Source organism: Perca flavescens, chromosome 20 (genome assembly GCF_004354835.1).
Source record: "Perca flavescens isolate YP-PL-M2 chromosome 20, PFLA_1.0, whole genome shotgun sequence".
NCBI classification, from domain to species: domain Eukaryota; kingdom Metazoa; phylum Chordata; class Actinopteri; order Perciformes; family Percidae; genus Perca; species Perca flavescens.
In genome coordinates, this window is record NC_041350.1 from 23,410,220 (window position 1) to 23,425,870 (window position 15,651).

General features: G+C 38.6%; 1 protein-coding gene across 1 annotated transcript; it reads left to right on the plus strand.

Annotated features, from left to right (window-relative positions):
* The first annotated feature begins 3,080 nt into the window (after positions 1 to 3,080).
* On the plus strand, positions 3,081 to 14,050 carry mbip (MAP3K12 binding inhibitory protein 1). Its single transcript, XM_028566577.1, has 9 exons — positions 3,081 to 3,265; positions 4,212 to 4,328; positions 4,539 to 4,748; positions 5,318 to 5,414; positions 7,802 to 7,867; positions 8,308 to 8,466; positions 8,947 to 9,044; positions 13,719 to 13,757; positions 13,843 to 14,050. Exons 1-9 carry the CDS (start codon positions 3,146 to 3,148, stop codon positions 13,948 to 13,950), a joined length of 1,014 nt encoding a protein of 337 aa, XP_028422378.1. The 5' UTR covers positions 3,081 to 3,145; the 3' UTR covers positions 13,951 to 14,050.
* The last annotated feature ends 1,601 nt before the right edge of the window (positions 14,051 to 15,651 follow it).

Sequence of the window (15,651 nt, forward strand, 5' to 3'; positions counted from 1 at the left end):
CTCAAGGCATTGCTGTGCCAAAGTACAGCCTCACAATGCTGCTAGCAAGGCTGTAGACTCTTTAAACAGTGAATAATATAATAACCAGGCATTTCAACATATTTTATGTTTTCCTGCTTCATGGTGAAAAAGTGGTTCTCTTCTTATGATAAAAGATGGTTATTAAAATCATTATTAAAAGCAACATTTCAGCATTTTCAGCTGCCATGGGAAGCTCAGTCTCAAGGCTGCAGGAGAGGAATACATTTAATTATTCCCCTCAGAAAAACAAGACAAAAACCTTCCCACTGCAATCCACTTGCCTCTCTACATTGTGCTCCCTCTTTCTACTGACCCTGCCGTCACACCTTTACTCTGTCTCATTCTCTGTCTCAAGGACATTTCTAAGTGTTTATTAAGGGAATTTACATTTTACTGTGTTATTATTTAAGTACAGTACTGCTTATATATTAATGCATCAATAACACTGTAATAATTGGTACAGTACTGACAGGGTCCATTCAGCATAATGAGCAATTTTACTTTTTGATACAGTAATTGTAATTTGTTGCCAATACTTTTATATTTAAGAATGTTGGACTTTTACCTGTAATTACATATTTTTATGATGTAGTGCAGGTAGTCTTATTTTAAGTAAAAGATTTCACCTTCCTTCACCACCGGCCTTTTCCAATTTCAACCACATGACTTTTTCTTAAATAGAACCACAAGAGCATCAAGTGACACTCGAAGACCGTAATTGTCTGCCAAACTTAAATTTGGTTAAAAGAAATTCGATCTCACCTAACCCAACTCTCTAAGGACCTTAAATCACAATCCCTGCCAGTTTAAAGGAAAGAAAAATCATCACAGCTCTTGGGTCTCTGCAGTCAGGCAAATTTAAATGAGCAGTTTTTAAATTTCTGAGCTCCTCGCTGTGTGGGAACATTCAGCAATGGCTCAGCATGTCAAACCATGTCAAGTGTTACAGTTCCCTTCCTGCATGGGGGGGGGGCGTATCACCCGAGAGATGAATTAACTAAAAAGGCTTGTCTTCAGACCCCTTCCTAAAATGATTAACCCTTCTAGAGAGCATTATTGAGTTCTGAGTGGTTGTGCTTTCTCGTTGCCTGTAATTGTTCTTTTTCTGTTGTTGCCTTCATCAGTCTCTCTCCTCATTATATGAAAAGAAGGGAAAAATGTCTGAATAGAGGAGGGAGATTTTCCCACAGTCACTCAACTCAGAAAAATACGGCATTGTGGCCAGGTTCCCATCCCAATGCCCTGCTGCACAGTCCGCCGCGGTCTGACGGACAATGTTCTTATAATTGAGTGACCATTCTTTCTCCTGTTTGAAAAGGAAGTGATGGAGAATAAAGTTAAATGTGGCTTCAAATCTCACATTTGAGTCAATCTGCACGTAGCCATGTCAAATTGTTTGTTTGACCGCAGATATCATTTAGAGAGAAAAATCATGAGCAACAATACAATGTACTTTATTTAAGTTGTGTTCCAGGCTTAGTATGCAGGTAAAGTAGAAACATTTGTAATTATGTACAGCCAGAAGATCATTTTCTTATTTGAGCATCATTTATTTTGTATTTTACCAAATTACTGAAAGGCTTTAGTGTGTACTGATCTAAAGTATGAGCCATATACCAGTGCGCCTTTTATTGAAACAAAGTGATTTTATTCTGCTGAAGCCTCTCCTAATAATATCAACATTACCTGCAACATCCTCAGTTTATTTTACAGCTATAAGGCAAAGCGAGGCAAATTTATTGATGTAGCTCAATTAATATGCGGGGCAGTTTCCAAGTGCTTTATTTGCATTTAAATGTAATAAAAGCAAACTTAAAAACAGTGACTAAATGAAATTATGAACATATAAACAAATTCAGAGGCAATCCAGATTTGAAAATAAAAGACATGACAACAAAGGAAAAACATTAGAGAAAAAAAGTGATAAACATGAAATTATTAAAATATATATAATTAGTATTATACTATTAAAATATTAATGATTTTGAGCTTACTTATAAGGCAAACCTTTGAATCTCTATTTGTTCGTGATGTACTATACTACACTTTTTAGCTAAAGAGACACACAAAACGTATGATCCGTTAATAAAATGATTATTTGTTATTAATTAAACTACCTAACAGTAGCCTATATAAAGTTGTTGGGCATACCACCAACTCGACCAGCTGCAACACTGAAACGCTGCTTACATGTTAATACATTACCAATAATTATTTAATCTACGTCATACTGTAACACTTATGCATATAGGCTACTTTTATGTTTGATGCTTAAGTTCATTTTGCTGTTAATATGTCTGTACTTTAAAAATGTATTATTACAGGACTTGGACTGTGAAGTATTTTAACTCAACTTCTTCAACTTGAATATTATCCTGAAGGAAATTTGGTTTGCAGGCACGCAAATAATTTGAAGATATTACAAAACGAGTATTCCTATTAACAATGTATCATCCACAGTCCCTACACGTTTCATTAACACATATCCTAACACATATTTTTATACTGTAGACTTTTGCACATCCCCTGATCAATATTTTTATACATCCTGCACAACCCACATACAGGCCTCCTTCTTTCCCTTTCTAAAACAGTTATTTTGCCCATATTTGTTATAGTGTCTTATATTGTATTATAGTTATTCTCCATTTGTGTTCTTGACTATAGCAGTACTTTACTTTATTGTTTATTCCCTTTTTAATATGTTTATTGTTTACTGTATGCACCTACTACACCAAGGCAAAGTCCTTGCAAGTGTAAACTTGCTTGGTATATAGCTGCTGAAAAAGCGAAATATAGAAACAAAGAAATTAATATAGAAAGATTAATAGATTGAGACCTACACTGAATAGAGCCAAATTAAGTCAATACAAGTATTATCAAATTAAAAACATGTCTGTGTGATTACAGAGAGCTATACGTGTAGAGTATTACAAAGGAGGTTATAATAATTAGTATAAGTATAATGATCTCTTTGGTTATACTCTATTCTAGTCTCTTCTGAACAACTACCCACACATCAACATTTAAATGCACGCCAATGCAGCCTCGCTCTCATCTCCTGCGCACACGTGATCCCATTTGAACTAATCAGTAGGCTGTATTGTGCAGCCGTTGGACTGCAATGGCGGAGACAATGAAGCTGAGTGGAAATCAAGCTCCTCCTAATGAATCCAGCAAAATGTCCAGCTACAGGGACTGCATGTCTGCATTACTGAAGCATTTGTCCGACTTCGGGAAAGAGGTTGGTTGACGTTGTTTGTGCCCCATGTAGTTCCGAGTTACGTTTCTTTTCGTCCGTGTTGTTAGCTAACGTTAGCTAAGTAACGTTAACCTGCTAATGTTTTTAGCATCCCGGTTTATCGTTAGCAGGATTGCTTAGATGCAAGCGGTATTTTAGACCAAGCATGTTGCAACAAGTAACCGTGCTAGGCTTTTTGCTAAATAATTAGATTTTCATGTTAACCAGCTCATTGCTATCAACATGTTCAGACGTGGCTAAACCAGCCACTTGGCCTCATAAACAAAATCTATTCATTTCACTTCACGTTAAACTTTATTGTTATTAACCCCGTACACAGCTCTTTCACTAGCTCTTGTATTTAACATACGCACCATATCATTAATGTTAATATGGTCCATATATGTGATCTCTACCCCGTCCTGTCTCTTGTAACGTTGAAACAGTAACAAGTACACAAAATATTAAACAACAACATTGTGTCAGCTGTTTACACTGCAGTTCTACATGTATAAAAATCCTTGCACCTACTCCTGAACTATATCTTTAGTATTCGTAGAATCATCAGAGTGGCTTTGCACTGCTGTTTTTACAATAATGGCTCGAAGTAAAGATTTCTTTCCTGATAAAATATTTGTATCTGAAATGTAAGAAGAAAAAGAAATGTCGATAACACGTCCAATCCACAACCCAAACACATTCAGTTTAAAATTATATAAAACCGAGAAAAGCAGAACATAACGCACATTGAAGAAGCTGATACCAGCAAATAATTGGCTTTTCTCCTTAAAAAGTGACTAAATGATTAAACCCTAATGGATTATCAAAATAGCGGCTGATTTATTTTCAGCTCATCGACTAATCAACTAAGTAACTTACAATTACGTTAAACACAGAATCTGGGCAATGTGGCCTCACTTTGTGTTTGTTTTTTGTTTTTTTAATCAAGCTCAAATTAGGTGATGCTGCTCTAAGAATAGCAGTCAACATCGATGCTGTGGGTCTTCCGTCATCTCCAGATGCTCATGTGTACAGCTGTTTGCAGGAGCATATCACTAAATTACAGGTGATGTGGCTACATATTTTTGAAATTGCATTATGTTATGTTAATGCTAAAAGGGTTTGCTGAAATACTTTTGAATTGATGATCATTATTTGAGATGGTAAAATATAAAATGTTTTTTTTTTTTTTTATGCTTGTTAGTAAGGGTTTTTAATTAAAAAATATTATTTGTGCTTTGATGCAATATTCTTTCTGTCCCAACTGTTTATATAGGTTGTTTCAGAAAACTTAAAGACACTGGTAGATGCTCATGGTGCTACATCATCTACAAAAGACAACGCATCAGACGATGCTGTCCCCTCATCGCCAGTCAGAGAGCAGACAACTGCACTTTCTGAGCACTATCCTCCCAGCCCAGAGGCAGCAGAAAGTAAGACGGCGGCCAATGACGTCATGGTTCAGATCAGAGCCAGGAAGTCAGAGGTTGGTCTCTCTCTGTCAGCAGATTTGTCAGCTGTTCTGGCTGTTTTTAGAGCCCTCATTTTTTTTTCTGGCAAGCAAATGAATAATCATACGTAATTGCTTCCAAGGATTTGCACGTGACGTGCCGCAGTGAAGCAAATGTTTGATAGAGATCTGATAAGCCGAGTTCAGCACAGCAGAGAATAAGGGGTCCTTTAGTGCTATGGTTGGGTAAAACAGACCACATTGCTGTAGGGCTTTGAGAGAGGGCCAGGTCCTTGATGGATTATGAAGTGGATGCTCATTACTCTGAGATTGCATGTGGATGAAGGACAAGAGGCCCCATTCTGTTGTGCATTTATTTTGGTAGCCAAGCAAACAGTATTCATATTCCATCATGTGATGATGGCAAGCAATTCATCTTTTTTGGTTACCTGGAATAATTTCCTGCTACATTTCTCATTCCATGTAATGTAAACTACTGTTTGCTCCAGATCTTTAGACAAAGCATGCATTGCATTCTTGACACCTATCAATAGCTCATCAATCCATCGTATCTTATCTGTCTTGTCTCTCCATTGTAACCCTAGATTGAGCGAAGAATATCTGCATTTATGGAACGCAAGCAGATGGAGATCAATGAAAACAATGTACGGGAGTTTTGCAACGTGATCGACTGCAATCAGGGTGAGAATGGGAAAGAGTTTGGGGGGCAGGGTGGAGAGGGAGCCTGCACACAGATTGCCAATGTTTGGGAGAGAGCTGATTTCCACAGGCGAGAGGTCAGGCTGAACTGCTCCAAGAGTGGGGCTGAAGTAGCTAACACACTCTGCCTCAAAACACAACCAGCTTAGTCCAGAAAAACATGATAGAGGGCATTTTTTAAATTGCAAAGCCTGTGTGAGACACTAGTTATACAAATCAGGGTGTGTGTGTATGTATGTATGTATGTATGTGTATGTGTATATGTATATATATATATATATATATATATATATATATATATATATATATATATATATATATATATATGTATGTATATATATATATATATATATATATATATGTATATATATATATATATGTATATATGTATGTATATATATATATATATATATATATGTATATATATATATATATATATATATATATATATATATGTATATATATATATATATATATATATATATATATATATATATATATATATATATATATATATATATATATATATATATATATATATATATATATATATATATATATATATATATATATATATGTATGTATGTATGTATGTATATATATATATATATATATATATATATATATATATATGTATGTATGTATGTGTATATATATATATGTATATGTATGTGTATATACTGTATATACTGTGTATATACAGTGGGGGAAATAAGTATTTGACCCCTTGCTGATTTTGCAGGTTTGCCCACTTACAAAGAATGCAAAAATCTACAATTTTAATCATATGTACATTCTAACAGTGAAAGACAGAATCCCAAAGAAAATTCCAGAAAATCACATCATATGAATTTATTAAAATTGATAACCATCTGATGAGGAAAAACAAGTATTTGACCCCCTGGACAAACAGCATGTTAATATTTTGTAGAAAAGCCATTATTGGCCAGCACAGATGTCAAACGGTTTTTATAGTTGGTGACAAGGTTTGGGCACATTTCGGCAGGGGATGTTGGCCCTCCTCCCTGCAGACAGCCTCCAAATCATTCAGGTTCCGAGGTTGTCGCCTGGCAACTCAATTTTAAGCTCCCTCCAAAGATTTTCAATCGATTCAGGTCTGGAGACTGGCTAGGCCACTCCAGAACCTTGATGTGCTTCTTCTTCAGCCACTCTTTTGTTGCTTTGGCGGTGTGCTTAGGGTCGTTGTCGTGCTGAAACACCCATCCTCGACCCATCTTCAGCTCTCTCACTGAGGGAAGGAGATGTCGGTCCAGAATTCCACGATACATGGCCCCGTCCATCCTCCCCTCAATACGATGGAGTTGTCCCGTCCCTTGGCTGAAAAGCACCCCAAAGCATGATGTTGCCACCACCATGCTTGACGGTGGGGATGGTGTTCTTTGGGTTGTACTCGGTGTTCTTTGCCCTCCAAACACGACGAGTTGAGTTGAGGCCAAAAAGTTCTATTTTGGTCTCATCTGACCACATCACCTTCTTCCAGGCCTCTTCTGAGTCGTCCAGGTGGTGAATGGCGAACTTCATGCGGGCCTGTACATGTTTCTTCTTGAGCAGGGGGACCTTGCGTGCGCTGCAGGATTTCAATCCATGACGGCGTAGTGTGTTACCAACCGTTTCTTTTTGTAACTGTGGTCCCAGCTGCCTTCAGTTGATTCATCAGTTCCCCTTGTGGTTTTGGGATGATTCCTCACCGTCGCATGATCAGGGACACCCCACGAGGCAAGATCTTGTGTGGAGGCCCAGACCGAGGGAGGTTGGCGGTGGTGTGGTGCTTCTTCCATTTCCTGATAACTGCACCGACAGTTGATCTTTTCTCTCCAAGTTGCTTTCCGATTCTCTTGTAGCCCATCCCAGCCTTGTGCAGATCAACAATCTTGTCCCTGATGTCCGAGAAAGCTCTTTGGTCTTGCCCATGGTGGTGATCTTGGATGCTGGTTGTTTGGGTGTTGACAGGTGTCTTTTATACAGGTAACGAGGTGAGGCAGGTATATTTGATGTAGACAATTGGTTTGGATTGGGGCTGTGTCTTAAAGAAAGACTAACTGGCTTGTAGGAGCCAGAATACTTGCTGTTTGTCCAGGGGGTCAAATACTTGTTTTTCCTCATCAGATGGTTATCAATTTTAATAAATTCATATGATGAGATTTTCTGGAATTTTCTTTGGGATTCTGTCTTTCACTGTTAGAATGTACATATGATTACAATTGTAGATTTTTGCATTCTTTGTAAGTGGGCAAACCTGCAAAATCAGCAAGGGGTCAAATACTTATTTCCCCCACTGTATATATAAATAAATAAAATGTTTCTAATTACTTTATGAATACATTTTTATCAAATTTTCTCCTCTGTAGAAAACAGCTGTGCCAGAACAGATGCAGTTTTCACTCCTTATCCAGGTTTTAAAAGCCACGTGAAAGGTAAGAAAATAAATCATTTTCTATGAATGTCAATGTGACATTTCTTAACAGCTTCACTTTTACGAACTGTAACCATCATTTTTTAAATTGCACACATAATTTTGAAAAAGTCATAGGTCCATAAGCTTTATAAATCTTGTTTAAAAAAAATTACATGACACGACAAGAAATGTTTAATTATAATTTTAGTTAAATTCAGATGTCACACTGCAGTACATAACATGTTTTATGACAAAAATCAGTTTTTGAGTAATCTTGCTGTCAGAAATCATAACCAAGTGCTGAACAATTTTAAGCACCAACAGATTCATCTAAACTAAATAACACATTTTGTAGGATCTCTCTATAAATCTGCATGCTTTGTACATGGCCTTAGACCATACTATTAAATGTGCTTTGGTTAATATTATGGCTTCTGTTTGTTTTCCTTGACTGGCTAGTTACACGGGTGGTAAACATTTACGGGCCCCAGACTCGTGGTGGGGGAGGCCAAGGAGAAGCAGGGGATCAACAGAGGGGGCCAATGGCAAGAGACTGCGGAAATGCAGCCATAGAAGAACGACTTCACAATATCGAGACTCACCTAAAACTGCCAACAGGTCAGAGAAGGACAAAGGCACAATGTGTCTCACTGTATGTTATGTTTTACGTGTCTGTCTGAAAGGGTCATTAGATATACTTTTACAAAGTTCTGCTCAAAAATTAAACTCTTTAACAGGTGTTAATTTTCAACTAAATGGAAATATTTGCCTTTTTTATTCAGAAAAAGTCCCAACGTTTTGAATGAAAGTAATTAACCATTAGAATGTAAAGGAAATGTAACACATTTAAATGTGATTATGAATGCATTGCAGTCTGTATGTAAAGTATAATTCATCTGAAATAGTTCACTTTTGGTGAATAACATAAGTCAGTGTTTAAAAATAATTTAGTTTTTACATGATACAAACATTTTTAACTAAGCCTCCTTTTATTAAAACCCTGATTCTCTTATACACAGGTCTTACTCATAATCTCATTCTTTTGTCATGTAAAATGATCAGCATTCAGACTTTTTCAACGAGTGTTTTATTCCTTAGCGGGCCCAGTTCCATTGAGTGTCTACCAGAGACTAAAGAAGCTGGAGGATCGTATACTGGAGTTGGAGGGACTCTCACCGGAGTACTTTCAGTCCGCGGTGAGTCTTGTGGCTTTGAAAAAGATAATGAAAGGCACTTAATAATTGTTAGTCAATGTTCATACACAGGTCTTTTTTTTTGTACTAGTCTTCTGTTAAATATGCACATATATAATCAAGTTACTAAAAGTCCATGTATACTATTTCTTTGCTACAGGCATTTCAAATCTGATTATTTTGGCAGGCCGATTTTTAACAGTTTATGGACCTCTTACATTTAAATGATGGCACACACATTCAATGAACATGTTGGTGTGTGTTACAAAGACTCTACAATGTGTTCCAAACTTTTTTATTTTCAGTTGTCTATAAAGGTTGGTTAGATTAAACAACTTCATCATGTAGTGACTAGATAGTTGATTCATGCCTATTACAATTTTAGAGGTATTTTTCTCAGTCAGTTAGTTATAGGGATTTGACAAATTCTTGTCTTTGATATAGTGTCTATTGCAGAACTGCCTGTACTGTCATACGGTCGTTATCAGAAGCAACATATGATACTATAATGTTGACAGTTACTGTATGATTTCCACCTCTTCTTCTTATCAGTTTTAGTCAGTGTGAATGTGAAGGTGCCCTAAGAAGTTTTCTTGAAAACAAACCGTTCATGTTTACACTCAGTGTTACTCACAAAACTGCATTTTATCTACGTGCTTGTGCACAGAAAAAACTGGAGGAGTTGAAAACCATGTCTACAGAAACAGTTATATTATTTATATGTAGAAGTACAGGAAAAACGCGTATGTAGTATGAAAACACAATTTTTTTTTCAAGTCTGTCCTTTTTGGGGGGATACTTTATAGGTGCACTATGAATTCCTGCATGGTCACTTCTGTTGATGTTCCAAGTTAATTCCAAACAAAAACAGTGCAAGCTTGCCCCTCCCCCATGTTTCCATAACTGTCACTAACCCCCACCCCCTCCCCCAACCATCTTGTCAGTGATTGGCTGGAGTGGTTTGTTGTATTTAGGTGCACAGGCTGTGCCTCTAGTGTTAGTTTGATGTTTACGACCCCTGTGTTGTCTCCCAAGACCAGGCTTTTTCACAGTGTATTCAGGGGGCAGGCAGCTAGCAGATCAAGGAGATGTGCCTATGATTTGAGACAAAAATGAAATCGCTCTGAAACAATGCAGGAACTCTAGTGCACCTTTTAATTGAAAGAATCAAAGAATTCTGCCGTATTTCATACAGTGATTCACACTGTATTGGCGAGATGCTCTAATTCAATTTTATTTATAGTATCAAATCATAACGAGTTATCTCGAGACACTTTACAGATAGAGTAGGTCTAGACCACACTCTATAATTTACAAAGCCCCAACAATTACAGTAATTCCCTCAAGAGCAAGCAGTGCGACAGTGGCGAGGAAAAACTCCCTCTTGGGAAGAAACCTCGGACAGACCCAGGCTCTTGGTAGGCGGTGTCTGACGGGCCGGTTGGGGGTGTGATGAACAGTGGCGATAATAGTCACATTAATAGTGGAACAGTGACTGGATGTAGCAGGGAGCTGCAGGGTTCAGCAGGAAGCTGCAGGGTTCAGCAGGAAGCAGCAGGGTTCAGCAGGAAGCAGCATGACATTGCAGGGCACCGCTGAGCTCGGCAGGGAGTGCAGCAGGACCACGGCGACAGCTGGAACCAGGATCTTGGTGCCAACGTTCTCCAAGGAAATACGCTGGGGGAAAAAAACATAAGGACTCCGGGGAGTAAACTCCCCAGAAGCTAGGATTAGTAAGAAGCATTTCTGGGACTGGATACACACAAATATCTTTAATGCACGCTTGAAATTTAGCTAGCTGACTGGTTTCGTCTGGTTTGATTGACAAGTATAATTGGGTGTCATCCGCATAACAGTGAAAGTTAATTGAGTGTTTCCTAATAATATTGCCTAGAGGAAGCATATATAAGGAGAATAGAATTGGTCCAAGCACTGAGCCTTGAGGAACCCCATGGCTAACTTTAGCGTACTTGGAGGATTTATCATTAACATTTACAAATTGAGATCGATCAGAGAAATAGGACTTAAACCAGCCCAGAGCAACTCCTGTAATGCCAACCAAGTGTTCCAATCTCTGTAACAGGATTGAATGGTCAATAGTGTCAAATGCAGCACTAAGATCTAGTAAAACAAGTATGGAGACAAGTCCTTTGTCTGCAGCAGTTAAAAGGTCGTTAGTAATTTTCACCAGTGCCGTCTCTGTGCTATGATGCTTTCTAAATCCTGATTGAAAGTCATCAAATAAACTATTGCTATGTAGAAAATCACATAACTGATTAGCAACCACCTTCTCAAGGATCTTGGAGAGAAAGGGAAGGTTAGATATAGGTCTATAGTTTGCTAAGACATCAGGATCGAGGGTGGGTTTTTTCAGAAGAGGTTTTATCACAGCTACTTTAAATGACTGCGGTACATAACCTGTTAATAAAGACATATTGATCATATCCAGTAATGAAGTGTTTACCACGGGTAACTTCTTTTGAGTAATCTCGTTGGGATGGGGTCTAAGAGACAGGTAGATGGCTTAGCTGAGGATATCTTTAACATTAATTGTTGAAGGTCTATAGGATAAAAGCAGTCTAAGTATATGTCGGGACTAGTTGTTCTTTCTAGCGGTCCTGCGTTGAAAGGTGAACCATCAGAAGTTGAGGGCAAAAGGTGATGAATTTTATCTCTAATTGTTGTAATTTTATCATTAAAGAAGCTCATGAAGTCATCACTAATCAGAGCTCTAAAGATATAATTTTTGTTTGTTCATTTCACACACAGTCAGCTCATTTAATGTGTATGATACCTAAATTGGCAAGTAGAATATTAGTTCGCTGAATGGCAAATCATTTCAAAATTAAATCCACTTAGTAAGGAGTCTTTGGGTGATGCTAATGTAGTTTCCCCTTATATGCACTTATACTTAAACATGTTTCCCCCCTCAAGTTACACTTGAGCTGATTTAAATCAGAAATGCAACACGTGTGGTTAGATTTACTTTAACATTTAGGTCAGTATAGACAGCTCACTCAATTAAATTACTTTTCTTTAACTACATGCTTTTTAGAAAAGCACAGACTCAAAATATGGCAGTACTTTATTTATTGGACTTCATATTCAACCTGACAGACTGTAATTTCCCATCTGGAAGGAGTCTGTCCAGCATGTGTTTAGATATGTGAGTGAGTGTGCTTAAGTGGCTGCATGTCTCTTCACACTGGTAACTCTCAGCACAGCTTGCTACTTCTGCAAGTATGCTGCTCTCCATCTGCTTTTGACTCACTTCATGTTTGTGTGAGCAGAGCAAGAGATGTCGAGTGTCTTTGAATAAAGTGATCGGTCCTTTTATATTCCGAGTACCACTTTTTTTTTTTTTTTTTGGCAATTTCTGAAAATACTGTAGTTTGGTGTTTGCTGAAGAGCTGTAAACAGTTGGCCCACGATTTCAGAAACAGTTTAACACTGAACAGTAAAGGAGGCTCCTTAACAAATTATGCCTCAACTTAAAAATAAGCAATTTCACAAGGTTTTACAGATGGAGTAAAAACACATTTCTCAGAGCAGCCTTAGATGCATGCCATACCCTGTTCAAGTGTGACAGAGGACATTTGTCAGTAGGGCTGGGCAATATGGAGAAAATCAAATATATTTTTGACCAAATACCTCTATCGATACCACAATGATATTGTAGTGTTGACTATTGGTGCTTTCACAAAATATTTACACTGATATTTTTGATAAATAATCACCAGTAATGTGGATATAATGACTAAGTGGGTAAAGGCAAATAATATAACCGTTACAGTCTGGTAAGGTCAGAAAATGACATAACGTTACTGTAATGCAGCCTTTAAAACCAGGAGAAGACAACACTTATGCCATATTACGATATCCAAAATCTAAGACGATATCTAGTTTCATATCACGATATTGATATATTGCCCAGCTCTATTTGTCAGATGTTAGCCCTCTTATCTCTTCTCATGTAGGGCGGTCACGATCATGATATTTTTGTTGACGATTAATTGTCCTACAAATAATTGCGATTTAACGATTTAATCGTCGGCCACACAGCGACGCTGTTATTTCAATGGCTGCTCATCAAAATGATGCGTCCGTTAGCAAAATAGTGGCAATTAAACGTTATTTACTACTTACAGTTTCTTCTGTGAGCTAATCGCCAACACCTCGTACTATGCACTGAGCTATTCCACTCTTACAATGCTTTCCATCCAAACATTTTTATGTGAATTGTCTAATTGGAAAAGCTGGATGCAAATGATAACTCCAGCATAACTATTCTCTGAGCTGTCAAACACACTGCTGCACCCAGAGGGGAGACTCTGCTAAAAATCAAGAGAGCCATTATTGGCACCTCTCTGTTATCACTTTGTATTAGTTGCTTTCGAAAGGAGAACCTGACCAACCGCTCTTTGTTTCCATGTCTATTTTCTGACTTTGGAACCATGTGCTCAGGTAGACACTTTATTTGCGTCAACCCTGCTGATGCAAACACACTGAATTTGTTGCCACATTTGTAACATTTGCTTTAAACTCCCCTGATTGTGGAATCTAATGGTTATGCAAAATCATCGATCAGGTAATTATGTAAACATTGTGACCGGTCAAAATATCCAAGAAAAGCTAAATAAAATTTGTGTGTCTACCTTTTTCTTTTTTTTTTAATAGAGTCACCTGCACAAGCGACCAAGGACATCTCCTGCTCAAGTTAGTTGTTTTGTTTCCTTTCACTACAATTTGTAAATGGAGGTTAACCTTTTGTTGATCAGCTTTTTCTTACTTTGTCCTTCAGGCCTGCAGTCTGACAGAGCTGGATGAGAAGATCACTGCAGTGAAAGCAGCACTACTGAAGAGGGTGAATGAATTTGGACCTGGATATGGAACAGAGTGTCCACTGTAACATTGTCTATTTTTGTGCATATGAGCTTCATTTCACATCCAGAAAAACTGTATTCCTCTAAACAGTTTTGTAGTTAGGAGATAATATTGTTCTATAAATAAAAATATTTTTTCTTTCATGAAAACTTGTAATCATAATTTAATGAGCTTAACCTAATTTAATGAGCTTAACCTGTTAACTATTAACTGCGATGTGCAATCTCACTCCTCTCTCTTCCACAGTTTCTTACAGTGCAGCCCGAGGGCAAATGGCGGCCCCTGAACGTGACATGATATTTTTATCATTTGCGGTCGATTTCAATTACAGTACAAAAAAAATCATCACAGTATGTCACAAAAAGTCATAGTATGCCATATGCTCAATGACAGGCAGAGTGTAAAGGAAATGCTCGTTTAGGCAGAATCCTGGATGAAAGCGCTGGACAAGAGCGGCCTGCCTGGCAAGTAGAAGGCCTGGGGATACCACCATGGGGTGCTCCCCAGATTGCTTGTTTGAGTTTTCCTATCTCCACGGTGGAAAGGCTAGAGCGGAAGATAAACTTGAAACCCTGAGGAGGTGGCTGGGTGTTCCAAAGTGCTTCCACTCTATTAGACTCTACAGCTCAGGTGGCAAGCTGCAAATGGCAGTAACATCTGTAGTTGAGGAGTACAAGGCAAGAAAAACACGGGACGCCACAATGCTGCGTGACAGCAGGGACAAAAGATTGAGGTCATGACAGGGCACACGTGGTCAGCCAGCAGAACACTGAGGGAAGCGGAAGACCGCCTGCAACACGCCAATATGGTTGGGGCCGTAGCCCAGGGCAGGTTGGGGCTGGGATGTACCACTAGGGCAAGCTGGAAAAAAGCCAATCTGAAGGAGTGATGGAGCATGGTGCAAAAGGAAGTCCACAAGACAGAGGAGGAGAGTAGACAAGTCAAGGCTGTGGCCATGAACAAACTGGGCAGCTGGACAAGGTGGGAGAGTGTTCAAGAGAGAACACTGACCTGGCAGGACATCTGGAGCATGGAAGGGGCACCGGATCAAGTCCCTGCTATGTTCAGTGTATTTTGTTCTGCCGACTCCATCAAATTTACACACATTGGGGTTGGCAGAGACGCCCAGCTGCACACTGTGGAAGACCAGCTAACCTTGAACATGTTCTCTCCTCATGCTGGTCAAGCCTGGCAGATGGGAAATTCCAGTGGCAACACAACCAGATTCTGGCCCAGTTAACCCCTGGCATAGAGCAAGCATGGAAGAAACCAAGACAACATTCCAAGGGTCCCCGTTTTATCCACTTTCTCAGAGTAGGAGAGGCGGGTGTGGCAGAGACTAGGAGTAGAGGAATCTTGACCACAGCAAGAGACGGGGAGATGCGGGTAGACTAAAGCTACAGACACACCGACCCTTGGCAGAAAAGGCAGTTTGACTGATCAGTCTCCCCAAGTAGGTCAAAAAAAGTGACGAGACATAATACATGTCCATAACAGCAGGCAGGCCCTAATCTGTATTGATGCCCAAAAATGAAAACCGGCAGCTGATTGGACGAACTCATCACGTGGGTCTGGTTTCTCCGGAAATTCAAAGACTGTCATGGCGGCTTGTTCAGAATACGATCTCATATTGTATTAAAATAGTTCACCAAAACGTGTTTCTGAAAACATTTTAAGCGAGAAATAGGCCGTGCAGTTGCTGAATCTGTCTTAATTTCAGATCGAC